The following is an 18,547-nucleotide window of genomic DNA, read 5'->3' as shown; positions in this document are numbered from 1 at the left end:
TACTTTGTTTATATTAAGCTATGATTATTCTATATGTAAGTCATCTAGCCTGTCAGCTTACTACTTCCGAGCTAAGCATGTTAGGTGTAAATTGAGTCGCTCTTTGGTGGATGTGTCTTACTCAAGCTACCCTTTTTTTCAAGGTACAGCTTTGGCTGGGTGATTTGATCATTTTATACTCCTTGTGTTCTAATGTTCCATGTGTACCATTTACTCAGGGCTTTCTTTAAAATCTCTGTTCGTAGTTTTCTTGGTTTACAACTAAGGTAATTTTAGCTTACACGTCGAAATGCATCATAAGAAAATAAGGAGAAAATCATCTATTGTGTTTCTTTGTCTCTCAAAATTGAAAAATGTAGTTTTCAACAAACATTTACATTTATTGATCATTACTGGATAGTGATATAAAGCTGCCGATATTCAATGATAACACTTGTTGAAGGAGTACCAAGAGAGCCCCGGTGGCTCAAACACTCTCACAGAAACGCTCACACCAATTCACACATACTTCAGCATAGACAGTTCAAACAACACAAATTGCGCTTTGAATATAAAATGTATCATTTTCCATGAGAATCCATCCTTCTTGTTGTTGTGACCAGGCGTAAAGAGAGGACATCACAGCATTATTTCTGATTCAATGCTCCCTGGGGCATCGGTTTGTGAAGCATGTGTGCAGCAGCAGTCTTGCCCCATAAAAACTACCCCGCCTGGAAGAAACGGGTCAAAGTTTTTTCTGATGTCGGTCAACAGCAGATTGCTTGTGCCATCTGCGACCGACATAATTGACTGTGAAGCTTGTCACCCTGTGAAGCCCAACATACACTGTACCGTTTTAGAATAGCTGGTCTCAAATTGTGCTAACAGTTGCACATGTCCTTCCCTTGGGACAGAAAGCATGTTAATCATCTTTCTTTCCATTCTCTCCATCAAACAATATCTGAAACCAGGACATGATGTAAATATTCATCAATCTACAGGTTGTTTTTTTGGTTGGTTTTTCTTTATTCCAAATTGGTATCTTGCTATATTTAGTATGCTGACTATATATATATATATATATATATATATATATATATATATATATATATTTATATATTTATATATTTATATATATATATATATATATATATATATATATATATATATATATATTTATATTTATATATTTATATATTTATACTTTTTAAGCTTTGTAAATGACATGATATTACTTATTTTGCATTTAAATTAATGTTATTTTAACACAGATATGTGAAAAAAATGGGTCTGTTTTGAGTTTTGTGGTTCTAAGTTGATCCTCCCCTAATATGGGGGGTTGAAAATAAGCGGAAAAAAAACTTGACTTGTACTCTGAGAAATATGGTATATACTTGTCTTAAGCGCATGCTAATTCATAGAAAGAGAGGAATTCATTACAAAAAGTAGAATTTAATGTTGTTCGCCTTTGGCTTTTTTTCTGTACAATGTAATTGTCCTGTATTTCTCCAAACACTAGGCTGGAATGTCACAGATTTTAAATGGTCAGACAAACGTGGGAGATCAACTATGAGATATGTTTTGCTTGCCAGAGGTTTTATTATTAAAAAGCCATCGTTAATATTGCGCCTTACATTAATGCTGGCAAATGAGCGCCATTTGTTGACCCACGTAACCCTGACGCTGTTTGATTGCTTGCATCCGGCTAATTGTAAAATGGGTAATTAGAAAAGCTCAGTGGGCATTGTCGAAATTAACTTTCATTAAAGCCCCACTAACTGGTGTTGAACAGGTGTTGTTATCTTCCCTTTTTGTTCACTTCATAATTCAACCTTCAAAGTTGAACACTTTGTGTTATTTGAGTCCTTTTACCTATGGATGGCGCATTCAAGACTTATGTACGCAGTCATTAACTCACAGATACCCTCTGTCCTTTTTCCTCCCTTTTGTAGCTCTTTTTACTTTGTCAATCAAAGCTTTGCAAGCGATGCAGTAACGTTTTAATAATCTCTTTTCTTGCAGAGTTAAGCTCGGAGAACCTGCGCACATGCTTCCAGATTGTCAATGCCTACCTGTATTTGTCTCCAACGGACTTTCTCCAGGTGAGAAATACTCAACACTCGAATGATCACAGAAACTATTTTTGTGAGATAGGAGACTATTCACTAAATGTCCTGTTACCATTCAGTGGGACACATTGGCATGTGTTTTTTGCTGTGATATGCTACAAAAGGCAATCATTTCGATTTTAGTCAAAAATTATGTTTGTTCTTTGCTGTTTCAGCTTCTCAGTGTTCACATTATGTTTGTGTTTTTGCAGAACTACGCTGAATCCTTATGTCAATCCTTCTGTGATCTGCTGAAAGACATCACGAATGAAGGGCAGGTCCAAGTTCTGAAGGTACAGACAAACAGCGCTATAAACTAATTAGCACACCACCCCAAGAATGTTGACATGTGACATAGGAAAGAATGCTCAGTTACTGCCATACCCACTGTTTTCATTGGATTTCATTGGAAAAAAAAAATCTTTACCTAGAATTGTTTTTCATACAATTTAATGTATTTGTAATTTCATTACGATAGGTTAGTGATGGGCTACGGCGTGTTCTTGCAAACATTCAAACCCCCTGTTTCCTGGAATTTACATGTAGCTCCTTTGTTCTAGCTGCAAGAAATACGTCAACCCACACAGTGGCATTCTGTGACATACACAAGTGCCCTTGGCAACATCTGTGTAGTTCTGTTCAAAATTCCTTATGAATATATAATAACATAGGCTGACAGAAATAGTGTTTGTCTGTTCTTTCCCTTTGGTCATTCACACTTGAGCTATTAATTTGCACAGTGTGCAGGGAAATGTCATTGATAATTTCCTGCGGAGGTTTAATTGTGTGAAGGCTAATGGGTGAGGAGGAGTGTTTATTTATTGAATTCATTTGAAGTCCTGAAAATCAACAGAGCTTGGACTTTTAGTGAAACACAGTCAGGTACACTAATAATAAACATCAAGTGGGAGTCTTTACTTTTGTGTTCACTTTCACACTGAAGCCAGTTTCTTTTTTTTTACTCTAGCGTTCTTATGGATCTCAGTGAAATGTCTTTAAGTAAAATTTGGACAACTCAACTTTTCTGTCAAAGTAGAGGTCACAGCCCTAATTAAAAGCAACCATTTTCCGAGCACACGTTTATCCTTCCCACAGTACCTTGTGGCCTTTTTCAGTCAGATGTTTTGTTTTATGTATATATAGTGGGCCCCCGTGTTACAAGATTAATCCGTTCCGCGATTGGGTTCGTAAGGCAAATTCACCATATGGCGGGCAATCCAAATATATGTTAAATAGCTAATGCGTTTAGAACCCCTGGTAAAAACATCAAAATTGTACATACATATTAAAAATTGGTACCAAAATAGTATAGTAAGTGCTACATATATATATAATATACATGTATACAATCAGAAAACATCATGAATAAAAAATATAGAAAGGATTTATTTACCGTTGAGTGGCACTTGTTATGCCCATATTCCCTAGTAAGGGTAGCCTGGGCTAGGATAGCTTCGTACTTCTTGATTATTTGCAGCATCGTTTCCATTTAAATCATCTTCCTACTTCTCTCTTTAACATCATCACCAATCTTGGGACCCATGGCTAACCCATTCAAGTTTGAATCAGGCATTAAAATGCACTACAGAAAGGGTTTTGTAACCACTCACAATCAAACAAAGCTTTACCGTTCCGCCATTTTGAAACGAGTTAGGCCTTGTAGTGATGCATGGAAGCAGTTTGACGGCAATAGTAAATAAGTGCAATTACCTAAAAACGCCAGCAGATAGACAACAACACAAATACAGCCAACCTTCTTACTGTCAAGACAGTTGTTTTTGTCACAAAACCGGGAAAATACCGTTTAGAGGGGACGCAAAAAATCAGTATTCCACATCGCAACATAAAAAAAACATAAGCCAGGGACGCTGAAACACGAGTGGTGTCAAACTCCAGTCCTCGAGGGTCGGTATCCTTCATGTTTTCCACTTTCCTCCCCTCCCAACGCAGCTGATTTAAATGATTATCTTATTAGCAATCACTGCAGGAGCTTGAAAAGGATCCTTATCCTTTGAATCAGGTGTGTTGGGGGGAGAAAACTGGAAAACCTGCAGGATACCGGCCCTCGAGGACTGGAGCTCGACACCTATGATATAATATATATATATATGTATATATATGTATATATATATGTCTGTGTGTGTGTGTGTGTGTATTTTTACATAACATGTTTCCTAGCAATTTCCTGTGGATATCTTTGCTGCTTTATCCTTCATCATCCACTTTTCTATGTTTTCGCAGGTGGTAGAAATAGCTTTAAAGGTTAGCCCTATACTCGGTGCCCACATGTTCCAACCTCTGCTGCCGGCTGTCCTCAGAGGTGTAGTGAACGGCGAGGTGAGTTGTCCCCACTTACTGCAGTTACTCTATATATACAATATGTTTGTGAACACAACTTTGACTCAAATAGTTGCTGCCCCTCGAATACACGGGTCCCCAACCGCCAGTCAGCGGCCCGGTACCGGTCCATGGATCAACTGGTACCGGACCGCCTGGTCCGCACCCAAAATAATGGTCTGAAACTCATTTAGTTCATTTACAGTTCATTAATTTGTTTGGTTAATCTTTGTTTTTAGGCGTTGGTTGTTATTACATATTGTAGTGAGAAAGGACAGTATGGCCTCAGTTGAGAGCAGTCACTGTTGATGACACACATGTTTTTCCGTCTCTCTGTGAAATATTGCCCACAAGTGTCTGTAAGTTGTGCTTTGTTTTTAAGAATGTTGTTCTTCATGATAATATGCCCAAAATTAGTTTGTTTGTTGATCCAACAACTTGTGACTGTGCATAACATGTTAGATAATGTAAGTTCCTATCTTCAGCATGTTAGTGCGGCCTTGAATTTATTTAGCTCGTTAGCATTTTCGTTTGTGCCAAGTATTTCCTTTCGGTATATGTTAGCAAAGGTTTTGCATTGATAAGAATTCATTTTCATATAATAATGTTCTGTATTGAAATGAATAACATTTTTAATTCAAGTTATATGATTGATATAAATTAATGTAATTTGTGTACATTTTTGTATGGTATATAATTCTTGCTTATGGGTCTTACCTGAGTATCTGAGTTATAGCGATGTTTGCTATTAGACAGACATTGATAGAGTTTGTTTCTAGTCTTTACAGTTTTGCAATATAAATCTCAAATTCTCAAGCGTTTTTATCACTGGCTGTGGTGATTAAAAAGGTAAATCATGTAGTTCACTTTCCTCATACATTGTCTTTGATTTCAAACATCAAATACTATGTTAGAAATATGAAAACATGTACAGAAGGAAAAAAACTAGAGATCCGATGTAAATGAGTTCCAGTTTGAAATAAATACAATCTTACATCATGAGACAATTGGTATCTTATACAACAATTACAGTACATTTCATTTAAACTGATGTTCACTTTCTCCAACATGTTGTGTGCATCTATTTTTTTCCACTGGTCAATTTATTTGTTCCACCCAGTGTATTTAGATTATTCCCCATGCATATTTCTTCATAATAGACCTTGATGGTACGAATTAAGCCGCTTACAGACAAATCTGCATTCAAGTAAATAAATGCCCTAGCCACCATTTGTGGTTATACAGCATGTTTTATCTGATGAGTTTTAAAGTCACTGGGGTCGAACCTTATAATGAACAACCTTGTTTTTTTTGTCACATTCTTGTCCTTTTCTAATGCAAGGGTGTCTTATGATAGCATTTATTGATCATTCAGCACAGTTAAAGGTTATAGCTGGCCACTATCATGCTGTGTTCATGGGCTTACTGGATCTCCCCCGTTGCCTAATGAACCATCAGTTACAGTATTTGAAGTATGTGTATGCGTGTCCTTATAGGCAACCAGTTCTTATGTTTTCCACAGAGATACCCTGTAGTGATGTCCACCTACTTGGGCATCATGGGCCGCATCCTGTTGCAGAATTCCAGCTGCTTCTCCTCACTGCTCACTCAGATTGCTTCCGAGTGTGGCCAGGAGGTGAGAATTGGTGTCTGTCCTTCATTTCTGTCTCCTCAGCAATCTCTTTCAGCAAACTTTAAAGACTCCGCCTCAAAGTGCTGTTGAGACGTGAATCATTCAGAAATCGGTCTCAAAGTGATGAGGCATGGAATTGCAAATGCTACCATTTCCAGGCACTGAGTCAAAGCTCCAGTTCCTTTTATTCTGAAACTTTGAAATTGTATTTGCCCCAGCTACAGGGAAATAAATCACCTGTTTATAGTTTGGCCTTAATTTAAACGGATTAAAGGAAAGAATAGGCTGTTTGAAAAATCCCTCAGCTGTCACTCTATGGTGCCAGGCGCTTCTCTTCTAGGCTGGCTGCTAAATAAGCCAGAGAAAATAAGGAAGGTCAATTCTCATAAACAACAATATTAATTTCGGCACTCTCAAAGACTGATCATTTCCAGTCCCCTTTTTTAGGCCGTCTTGTAATGTCGGCACTCTCAAAGACTGATATTTCCCATCTATTTACTCTCCCAGATTGACCAGTTGTTAGGCAATGTGATTGAGATGTGGGTGGACCGCATGGACAACATCACGCAGCCTGAGAGGAGAAAGCTGTCCTCTCTGGCCCTTCTTTCCCTCTTACCATCTGACAACAGGTAAGATATATCTGTCAGTCAATCAGGCGTTTGGGGATTTGGATCTATCCCCTTCTATACCATTGTGCCTGGTCTGAGGGAGCAGGAATAGATTTTGTGCTGATGGACAGTATTCCGTGATTGGCCGATTTGTGCTGCGCTATTCATAAATTCACCCCATTGCATTTTCTTCTGTAGAGCCTATCCTCTATTCGCGGAAGTACTCACCTATTCATGGGTTTTGTGCTCTTTCTGTAAATCTCTAAGATGCCACATGGGCTATGCTAATGGTATCTGGTGTCCGGGAAATGTGTTAAGCAATACATCTCTACTGAGAGACTAACATCTCTTTATGTCGGGTCCAGGAAGAGAAGTTTTTTCTGGGTTTATAGGAGAAGTTGAGAACAGTCGTCTGCGCACCCTCATTCACTGCTGAGGTCAGGTGCAGTGTTTTCCCCAGAATCAAAATAAATACTGAATACTGAAATAAATACTGTTACTTGTCCTGCTGCTGACAAAAAAAGTATAAGTGAAAAATGAATTTGCTGGCGAGATGTTAGTCTGCTTATAGCAACATACAGCCCCCACCATTCCAGCTCACGTGCTTTGCATACTTTGACTGAATCTCTTCTTGGATACCTCCATGGGGTTGATCTGGTTCTATTTTTAGGTGTGCAACACAAAAGTATTAATCATAGTATGACATGAATTTCCTTTTATAAAAAACCAAGCTAGGGATATAATTTTAAAAAACTGAACCTAATATAAAATTACCCTTAAAATGAAAACTGTATTTTGATTAAAAACATCCTGATCACAAATTTCAACTCAAGTCCGAATCCAAGTCACCTGATTCTGAGTATCTGCCAATACTGTTTCTCAATTCGATACCTATATCCTGCCAGTTCCTGGTGGTCTTTTAAACTTTGCGTCCAATCGGTGGTTGTCTTGGTCAATCATTGACTGCTTCGTTGCTACGGCGTCCACCAGCCCACATTGTCCACTGACTTACGTAGTCCACTCACTCCTTTGTACCCTTACAACATTCAATAAACTTGGCTGTTTTTGTAGAACTGATACTATGAAATCTAGATTTTTGTGACTGAGTCACAATGAATGACTTTGGTTGTTGGTTAGTCAATTGTGGAGCAGACGGTGCCGAGGTCTGTGGGATTTGAGTAGACACAGTAAGAAATTACAAAAATATCTTACCTATTTTTGTCTTGTATTTGAGTTGGCAACATTTTGGAGGAGCAGTCCTTTTCTTGCTGCATTTGGTCTCACCTTTAATAACATATAGTTTACGTTCAAACTCAAAATTAAATGTAAAAGACATTCATTTTCCTCCATTTCTGTTGATCGACTAATGTACGGATGCAACATAGTTTTTGCATTTTCCCAAGGTAAATTGAAATAAATGAAGAGAATATAGGGAAAAAAAAGATGCATTTTTTTGGGAGTATTAATCCAGCCATTTTTTGTTTTTGGTATTTTTTTGAAAATGGTTGCCTGTTTGGCAGAAAATACTGTATTTGAGATCATGTTATGCTGTAATAGTTTTTCTAGGTCACATGTTTTCGAATGAAAGATCACTGCATGCTTTTTCAGAATAGCTTTCCTGGTGATTTTTCTGTTTTGCAAAATAATGCACTTTCTCATCAAGATTTTTGGTCTGCCGACGTTTTCTGCAGTCCTCATTGTGTAATTTCAGACAGCCATAAAATCCTTTGTCACACACCTATGCTTGCTCGACATTGCCAATTGGATATGACAGCCTTGGCTGGTTGGTCGCTGCATGACAAATCAACTATCCCGCTTACAATCACAGCTAAAATTGGAAGAATGCATCCTGTTCCTTTTTTCCCATTATGAATGTAATTATTCCTCATCTTATTACTCCTTTCTCTCAGATTGATATAAAGTATCTAAAATAAGTTGAGTAGAGCAAGAGTTGTCAAATTTTCCAACATCTGCTGTGAGTGCTTTTTAACAATACAGTACTGCTAATTTTCAAACACGCAAGAACGAGGCAGTGTTTTACATGACAAATTAGTTGTTTTGTGAAGCAGACCAGATGGGGGTCTTGTTGGGGAACAAATTTCTCTAAATGTAATTTAATGAGGTCGGCTGCTCAATGTGGCCTGTAACCGTGATCATCAACAAATTTCACTCTACTTCAAAATGCACTGTATGTATCTGGAGCCTTGGGGTCACTTACTTAAATGTTCCTCATCAGTGTAATTATATATATGTATATGTATAATATGATCATGTTTAAGCTTTGTAAATGACATGAAAGTTCTTATTTCGCATTTGAATTAAGGTTATTCAAACACAGATGTGGACAAAAAATTGGTTTGTTATGAGTTATGCTGTTATAAGTCACCCCTCTAATTTGGGGCTGAAAAGGAGGAAAAAAACAACGGAGCATCTTGTACTCGGAGAAATATGGTAATAGCATGGGCTAGTTGTAACAAAAGTATTCAAAAGACTATTCTGGGCATTAGGTAATTCCAATGGTATGTGCTTTGAGTACTTGCAGTGCTACTTGCAGTGCTGTTTACTGGTTGTCACCAGGGAGTGCAGTGTTGCAGTTAGAATGTAGCTATGGCCACAGAGATGAAAAGCACGAGTCGCCAGCTGTAATCACAAAAGTTATCACAGGAAATGTTGGATAAAAAGTTGAAAGAAAAAATTCAACGTAAAAAACATTTGATGAATGTCTAGCTGTGGTGAATGGGTATTTTAATTGGACAACAGTTTCTGTCAGTGATTATGTGGCCTTCCAATTTCAGTGTAAAGTATTTTCAATTATTTATTTCTTTTCTTGACCCATTTAAAAGTAATACAACAAATGCATTTTTTCTATAGTGTATATATGCATATTAATCATTCATTGGGGCTCTCCGCAAGTCTTCCAAGGTTGTGTGGTGCTTCTTTATTTATTTGTTTTTTGTATTTTTTGCCTCAGCCTTTCTTGCTTTTTTAACTGTGATTCACAAAAATGTTCTCTCGTGTGTGTCACAAATAGAAAGTTTATATGTTAGAATGGAAGTGTAATGGGTGATTCATAAAAAAGAAAAACGGCACTTGACAGAGCATTGATGAATTAAATCAACCCTTTTTTTGGGTGGCCAAGGTTTTTTTTTTTTGGACAGCCACTTAATCTCTGGTTTCATTTAACAGATTGTGACTCATTTTTACGATGTTGCCTTCATTAATTGGACTGCATACAAACATTTTGAAGGGCCATCATTGACCACGACTGATGATCCACTGTTTGTGTGTCACGCAGCATGATCCAGGACAAGTTTTGTGGCATTATCAACATCTGCGTTGAGTCTTTGCATGACGTGATGACGGAAGATCCCGAGACGAGCACGTATAAAGAGTATGTATGCATGTCTGTCCTACACACACACACACACACACGCATATATATATATATATATATATATATATATATATATATATATATATATATATCACAAAGGAAGTAACAATTGTTCTTTAAAATTTGTTCTATGTGCCCCAACAAGTCTAAACATGAACATGTCTGAATGATATTGTATTTATGTATTATGACATGATAATCATCAAAATCAACCTGTTTTCATCCATCTCAGAGGGCAGCCATTTTTCCACTTGATGTCGACTGAAATTGACATCATTGTTACCTCACCGCTTTTCTTAATAAGGTCATGTGACATTCAATAGTTGAGCCATGGTTCGTCGTTAGCTCAGCCCTGATGAGCTACTCTGAATTCTTTTTTTTCTTTTTTTTACATATCATTTACTCAAACAAAAGTTAACCAGCCTTATTTTATTAGCTTAAAAACCTTAAAGTATGCAATTAACATTAGCCCTTACTGCTTTTATGTGATGCAAATTTTCAATGTTCTTAATCTTTTGACACCTACTGACCAAGTTCTCCAAGTAAGGTTTTAAGACTTGAACCTTACAGACATTGCAAATGCAATAATGGAACAGAAACCTCCATCCCTGCATCCTTTCATTAAGTCATGATTGGCAGCTGTGTCTCTCCCGTTTACATGATAAGCGCAAGGTTGAAAGTGCGCACCTTTAGTCAGGGATAGTGACTGATGGAAGAGCACACAGCACCAGGGGAGCACATATTTGTCAAAGTCAATCAGTTGAAGAGAAAATGTCCCATGCACATCAGCTTGATGTGGGAAGGGAACATCCTGCCGTCCTTTGAAAGCGAATCTGCTTTCTCTGAATATGTCTTTGCTTTGTCACGCTAAAGCATCAGACTAATGTCTATGTTTGGTGCAGGCGCCCTTCTCACGGCTGTCGGTGTTGCTCTTTTCTCTTTTTCTGCTCTTTTCTCTCAATGTGCCAGAGAAAAATAAACTCAAAGCTTTAACAAAAAGCTTGGATGCCTCCGTATCTAATGGTAGATGCATTCAAATGAATTCTGTGCTCACAGCTAAGTGACATATTGGAGTTTTATACTTAATACTGTACCATACAATAAACAGCCCATGTGTGTGCTTTCTATTGACAAAAGGCAGAAATTCTTTGAAGGATCTGGCGCCTGTGATTGGGTCAATGTATTGTATGTAGGTGAAACTGATTATGTTGATGGTTGTTTTGACGTGTTTACACTGACATGAATGATTCATCGGTTAATTATAGAGATGCTACAATTCAATATATAACATACATACTATGAGTAGTATTTTCTGAAAATGTATAACAAAATCAGTACTTAAGTAGAGGTATTTTTTTTCATGAACATTTTGTGCGTAACTCAAATTGTTCATAAACAGGAATATTTTTTACTCCATGTTCCACCGCAGTTTTATCTTAAGAAGAATTAAACTCATTATCAAGTCGTGAAGGTGAGATGGAGATGGTGGACAGATTTACGTTTATTTTTTCTGAATAAAGTTACAAGGACTCCAGACTCAGAAGGCCACTTATGTTTTCCTTCTGCATTCCAATTAAAAAATGAATAGCAAGCACCATTATTTGTGTGTGTGTGTGTGTGTGTGTGTGTGTGTGTGTGTGTGTGTGTGTGTGCGCGTGCGTACACACATGTGTATGCATGTGCATACCGCCTGTCCTGAAGTGGGCTCTTGCAGTGCAAGTATATTTATGGTTATTAATATTAAGTTGAGTATTATTGTGTTTGCAGCTGCATGCTGATGAGCCACTTTGAGGAGCCCAAGCTGAGTGACGATGAGGAGCCTCCGACTGAGCAGGACAAGAGAAAAAAACTAGTCAGTCAAACAACAAACACTCATGCATGCATGCAGCACCTTTTCTTCCACACTCCATTCTCTCTATAGTGTGATTTGATTTTGTTTTATTTATATTTAATTTAGATTGGAAAGAGGGGCAAGACACATGCATACATACTTATAATTTTGGATCACCGGCGTACATATCCTGTGTGTGGAATTATCTGTTGATAACTCTGTTGTACATAATCAACAGCAGCAACTGGAGAAAAGTGTGTCTTTAGCAGCCAAAACTTGGTTCAGCATAGTAGCTATGAAAATGTATTGCCCTGAAACACCACCACCATGATTACAATCATAACACGTATTTAAGGACTTTTTCACTCGAGTGCGAGAGCGGACCATTCTGTAGTGGAACAGGTTCCTGGAAAAAGGAAATGCTGAAAACTGGTTAATCGTAACTTCTATTTGAAACGGTAAAAACATGTTTTTGAGCCAATTGCAATACATGATTTTTGAAAGCTGCCACAGTGCTGCATCATCACATTAAGTTCAGCTCATACAAGATGACTCATGCTTAGAGTCGGCTAATGTGAGTCTAGAGGGTGAAAGAGAACTGATAAGCACATTTTATTAGGCTTTAACACAAAGAACCTTTGCCTAAACTTAAAACATGCATGTTATATCGGATTAGACTCTTCCGTAATCTCCAACTTTTACATTGTGCTATATAGACATCAAACATAGTATTTAAATATAATGTTGTTTGAGGATCTACCTTGAATGAACCCTCAAACAAATCTGTGTGTATTCAAAATTCATTTTGTTGCTGTTTGGTAGAGGACGTACATCAGTATATTTTCTTTCTATTTCGTGTCCCCAACGATTTGTTCTTCTTAGAGAGTGAGTGTGTAGGTACATACTTCCCAGTGCACTTATCACCTCATCCCAGACATTGACTTCCTGCTCCAGGGAATAGTGAAGACTCAAAAGTAGTACCACTCCCTGCTTGGTAATGCGAATGCCTGAGTGTGTATGTGTGAGTATATGTTTGTCCAAGGCACTTAAAGGAGAAGAACTTGAGGGAAATACATTTATAGGACATCTTGACTTTCTGCTGCTGATGCTCTTTAGGATTTCTCGGTCAAAATACCAAGTAAAATGTATTCTAATTGGGACTGTGAATAATGTTATAATAATAATAATAATAACAATAATGTTTTTTTCCCCTCCTAAAACCTTTTACATTGCATTTGTGCAAGGCAATATGATTTGAAAACAAAATCTCTGTTTTTGTTGTTTTTCCACAAACACCCAATTCCAATTTTAAATTATCCCCACTCCTTCGAAATGACTAGGACATTTGTCTAATGTTAGATAGAGTTGCTCTTTTTGCACAATTCTTAAAGTGTACTTCCAGAGCTCAGTAGAAAAAATATACATGGTTTATCAGGAAAAATGGCATTCAATTTTATTTTGTTCACACTGGCTTCATTAGCGCAAACTTATAAGAGTCTAAAAACATTCTGACGGAGACGCCATGGCCACAGCCTAATTTGCTCCTGGGGGGGCGAGTCGTGACATAGAGTTGTTGATAGGAAAGTCTGGATGCTATTAGCTGTATGTAGCAGGCAGCACCAGCTTGCACTAGATTCCAGTCTTTGAACGGCATAAACATTTAATGAAAAGCGTATAGGTGCCCCAATAATAAGAGGAAAAACAAAGATGAGATTACTTTTGTGTGCTTAAATCTATTCATTCAGAAAGTAAATTAATCACAGAAAGGTGGCTGCGTAGTATGGGTATTGGAACACTGTGAAAATCTACCGAGAGTAAAATGACTTAAGCAGGAGAGACATACATTGCAAGTTGGTGTTGGTGGCAACCAAAGCACTCATAATCAGTCCTTGGATCAAAGCAGCGACCTCCATCACGGCCCTGCCCCATCTCAATGCAGCGCGGTATTTTCTTCATGTGACAAATCAATCTTGCCATTTTCATTTCCGGATTCCAAATCAGAGGCCCTTTTTGGCTTAAATATATATCGATGTTGGCCGATTTCCTATTGACTTTTGTCAGAATGCTTCATTTTAGGAATGCAGCAACCATCTGGCATATCACTCGATGGGGCAAGGAATGGCCCTTTCAACGACTTGATGTCACATCTGATCCCAAAATGTCTGTCCTTTTAAACTAACTAGGGTGATTTGGGTGTTTATTTTTTATTTTTTGGCAAATACATGACAAGACTCAAAAATTGGAACACCATCTATTGATCAAACTACAGTTTTGCTCCCTTTGCTCATCAAAACCTCAATTTGGGATCCCCGAAGTTCACTTTAATATCATTAATACAGCGTTTCAAATGTTAACCTCAAAATTAGTTAAAATCCAGTCATACCCTAATATGCCTCGTGATTATTATTAATTATGTAAGTAAAACGATCACTGATTATACCATGAATGAAAAGTGTTGCTTCCATACACAATAAACATGTACTTCTACAGTAAACAAAAACTTCTAAAAAGAAGTATTCAGCTTTTAATAAGCTTTGGAAGACTTTTAAAGTTCTGAGTAAAAACACATATTAATGCACTATTTATTCCAAAATTAGAAAGTGGACCCGACGGAGGGAAAAAAAAGAAAAAACACTTTTGCTGACTAAGTGGACCTAAAGCCATTTTGTGGACATAAAAGGAGCAATTTACATTTGTCATGGATAATTCATGTAGGCTAAAGGTAAAATTGTGCTTTGTGGGAAATTTTAAAGGGCCACCTTGCTAAGGTTACCTTAAACTTTAGGTCGTCTGTTCAAATGAACATCAACATCTTTGAATCATGCATTTAATTATCTCTTTGTATCAATTATTTTTTATTTTAATATCATTGAATATTAGTGCCCCAAAAAGTAGTTTGGAAGAAATGTTTAAATGTTCATCCTTTTGGAAAGTGTGAATGTGACAGCCTTTCTTATGCTTAACTTTGAATAAATATTAGACTTACACTTGTCATTGTTGATATGAAACATCCCCAAGCCTGAGAGTTTTACAAAACTCAAAATAATATCCCCACTCTTATGAAGCAATCATTTTTGCTCAATACCCTGAGGTGAGAAAAGCATTTAACTATTTTGGGGGTAACAGAGTGGAATAAATATTGAATGACTTCAAAAGGCCTGAGGTGTCAGACTGTCCCTTTTGCACATCTTCCAAACAGACTGTGGGATGTGTCTTTCTCTTAGTGTGTACATTTTTGTAAACGAAATGAACAGGCAGAAAGTAAACTACAAAAAAGTCTCAAAAGGCAGCTACATGTTGACCATCGCTGGGTTTGAGATTATTTCAGAATCCACAGCCTGTTTAAGCATTCATTCAACATTTTCAATTTATCTTCTAATTATTGTCCTGATAAATGTGAGTCTTAAATGAGTCCATATGCACAAATCCCGTCACAACTGTAAAAAATTGAGGCATTTTTTGATGCAGAGACAACAATTACATTTTGTTCTATTGAATAAAATAAACATATTGTACAACATTTATCAATTCGTATTCTTCAAAAGGTCCAATCAGCCATCTTATTATATATATATATATATATATATATATATATATATATATATATATATATATATATATATATATATATATATATATATATATATATATATATATATATATATATATATATATATATATAATATTTAGACCCACATAACGGTGGTCATCGCGAGACGAATAGTTGTTCTCTTGTTGTTATATGGTACTCGCATCTCATTGCATGGACACTGCTAAAACACTGTCTGTGCCCGAGCAAGAGGCCAACACCAACGCCAAGTTTCACAAAAAGAACATTCCGTTGTGTGTGTAACTCATGTGCACATTGGAGGCAAGTAAAGTGCACAAAGGAAAAACATTTGTCGCGTGACACACTGTCCCCCCATGCTTCTTGGAAAGTAACATGTCTGGGGGGGGGAATATATATATATATATATATATATATATATATATATATATATATATATATATATATATATACATACATACACACACACATATATATGTGTGTGTTTCTTTTATCACCAATTTCTCTCATTGCAAAGGTGGTCTAGTTACTAACCAACGCAATGGACTGGAGATTATTATCTGTTTCCTGTCTTTTTCCCTTTATCCTATTTAATATTTGTCAAGAGTCTCACTTTGATTTGAGAATTCCAGTCGTAGTTAGATGACACTGTCTCACTGGCTCTCACCACATAATGCATTCTTTGATTCTTATTCTTCATCTACAAGGACAGCAACATCAAACGCAAAGAGGGATGAGCAACTTGAAAGACCTGCTTCACTGGGTACAAATGACATTGGCCCAGACAGTTGGGTCTCACCTTTTCAGATCAGAAAACAATTTCAACACGGTCCCATGATTTTGTTAACCATTTGTTAAAACAAAAATAGTCAGCAACTGTGGCCAACAATGATGAAATATGTTTCGAAACTAGTGTTATATGTGCACAGCAAATCCCCATATAGAATAGCATGGGTAGTGCTGTTATGAATCCTAGGCTTGTTAAAAGATGCTAAATTAACAGGTTGTTTTGCTGTACAAAATTAATTCCAGCTAAAGGAATTATGGTTTTCTTTTTTGTTTTCATTTTGGTTATATGGAAGTAAAGTTTGCTGTGGGATGAGTCCACATTTCAAAATGTTCTTGGAAACCATGGAACTTGTTTTCTCTGGTCTAAAGGGGAAAAGGGCCATCCCTTTTGATTTAGCACCAAGTTCAAAAGCTAGCATTTGTGATGGTATGGGAGTGTGGCTATACAAAATTGATGGATGGATTTGTTCATACCTATGGCATGGGTAACTTGCACATCTTTGAAATCACCATAAATGCTGGAAGGTACAGTACATAAACAGGTTTTTTAGCAACATATGCTACCATTATTTTCCCCTCTCCAACCTCAGACTTGTCGTATTGTAGTGTGATCAGCAGGTTCTTCACGGCAGAGTTCCCAAATATTTTTTTGACTCATAGAACGGTTTCACATAAAAACATATTTTGACGTACGATCAGAGCAAGCAAAAACCTAGACACTCAGGAAGCCTGCTGCTTCATCATCAGCCCCTTCACGCTCAAGCCACCTTGTGGGTGTCTCCGGCAGGGTTGTTTTAACACTCTCACAACTCAGCTCAACTAAACAAAGAAAGCGATGAATCTATTCATGAAGTGATTCTGTTTTCATCTTTTTTGAACGAGTTGTGCTCAAACGATACAACATTCTCCTCAAGCGATGTTAACTGTTTGCATAGATTAACAAAAATACATTCTTGGTCAATAGGTTTTGGACCAGTTATGCGAAGTTGCATCTTTTCTTGTAGCACACCTGATGATCTCTTGTGACATTTTCTTTTGGAATCAGTCAATTAGAGTATGAATAAAGTAATGAATGTACAGTACATATATATATATATATATATATATATATATATATATATATATATATATATATATATATATATATATATATATATATTGTATATATATATATATAAATATTGTACATATATATATATATATAAATATTGTATATATATATATATATAAATATTGTATATATATATATATATATATAAATATTGTATATATATATATATATAAATATTGTATATATATATATATATAAATATTGTATATGTATATATATTGTATATGTATATGTGTGTATATATATATATATATATATATATATATATATATATATATATGTATATATTGCCTTTGCTGAAGAGATTGTTTGTATTAGTCAAATAATATATGCGTATTCATCTTTTCACAATCTTTTTTTCCTCTTCCTTATTATTACTTTTAATGAACCGTTACACACCTTCAGTTCAACTGTCACACCTGTGGAGATATATACTCATACAAAATGACTTCTTGCACATTATGGATTCACCCCGGGATTCAGAAGGCATTTGTAATGAAGACGTTTTGCTCTGTTATTGCTCCCAATCTCAGCAGACCACCAGTTTTAGAATAATGTGATTTTTTTTTTTTTTTTTGAATTGGAGACCTCAGTGACTGCTATTCTACCCCAGCACATATAACGATTATGTATTCTGCTGCTGGAGGCAATGTGCAACCATCTCAATGAGTTCTCATCTCACCATTGCCATTTGATCATGTCAGTTCCCACACGGTGCTGCAAATTTTGCAAATACTGTCTGCTTGTGTTTATTCATGATGCCCATGATTGCATTTTCTTACTGCACCACAATATCAAATGACTTCATCCATGTAATGTACAGTTTTTTCATCACATACCAGTGTCTTTTTCAGTTTCTACTTTATCTGTATGGATGAAGTGTAATCAATGCTTTCAAATGCACTAAGAACGATTTGAACATAAGAGCTACTTCAAACAATGTAGTAATCATTCGCCTCTACACATTTTTGCTCATCTTTTAAATCCTTCTCACTTTTATGTCTTTATGGGGGCATTTGTCTCACTAAGCTAATGGTAGTCATTAATATCTGATCAGACAGTTCAGTTAAATTGATCCTAATACATCTTAATTAACAATGTGGCGCATGTGGCTCATTACAGTACAAACTAATCTCTGGCTGATTATTTCCTCAAAGGACTTTGAAGTAACTAATTGGAGCTGTAACTT

At 36.4% G+C, this 18,547-nt stretch overlaps 1 protein-coding gene across 1 annotated transcript in view; it reads left to right on the top strand.

The window, feature by feature from the left end:
- Positions 1-18,547, top strand: part of ipo11 (importin 11) — a 106,265-nt gene that overhangs the window by 77,123 nt on the left and 10,595 nt on the right. Inside the window, exons 23-29 of the mRNA XM_088429193.1 lie at positions 2,002-2,081; positions 2,300-2,380; positions 4,329-4,424; positions 5,947-6,060; positions 6,565-6,686; positions 9,961-10,056; positions 11,827-11,911. Coding sequence (XP_088285319.1) covers positions 2,002-2,081; positions 2,300-2,380; positions 4,329-4,424; positions 5,947-6,060; positions 6,565-6,686; positions 9,961-10,056; positions 11,827-11,911 — 674 coding nt within the window. The remainder of the gene's footprint in view (positions 1-2,001; positions 2,082-2,299; positions 2,381-4,328; positions 4,425-5,946; positions 6,061-6,564; positions 6,687-9,960; positions 10,057-11,826; positions 11,912-18,547) is intronic.

This window comes from Hippichthys cyanospilos, chromosome 1, assembly GCF_059441005.1.
Source record: "Hippichthys cyanospilos isolate Australia breed blue-spotted pipefish chromosome 1, RoL_Hcya_1.0, whole genome shotgun sequence".
In the NCBI taxonomy this organism is placed as follows: Eukaryota; Metazoa; Chordata; class Actinopteri; order Syngnathiformes; family Syngnathidae; genus Hippichthys; species Hippichthys cyanospilos.
The sequence above is the reverse complement of the archived record's forward strand: the minus strand, read 5'-3'. Positions and strand labels throughout refer to the sequence as shown.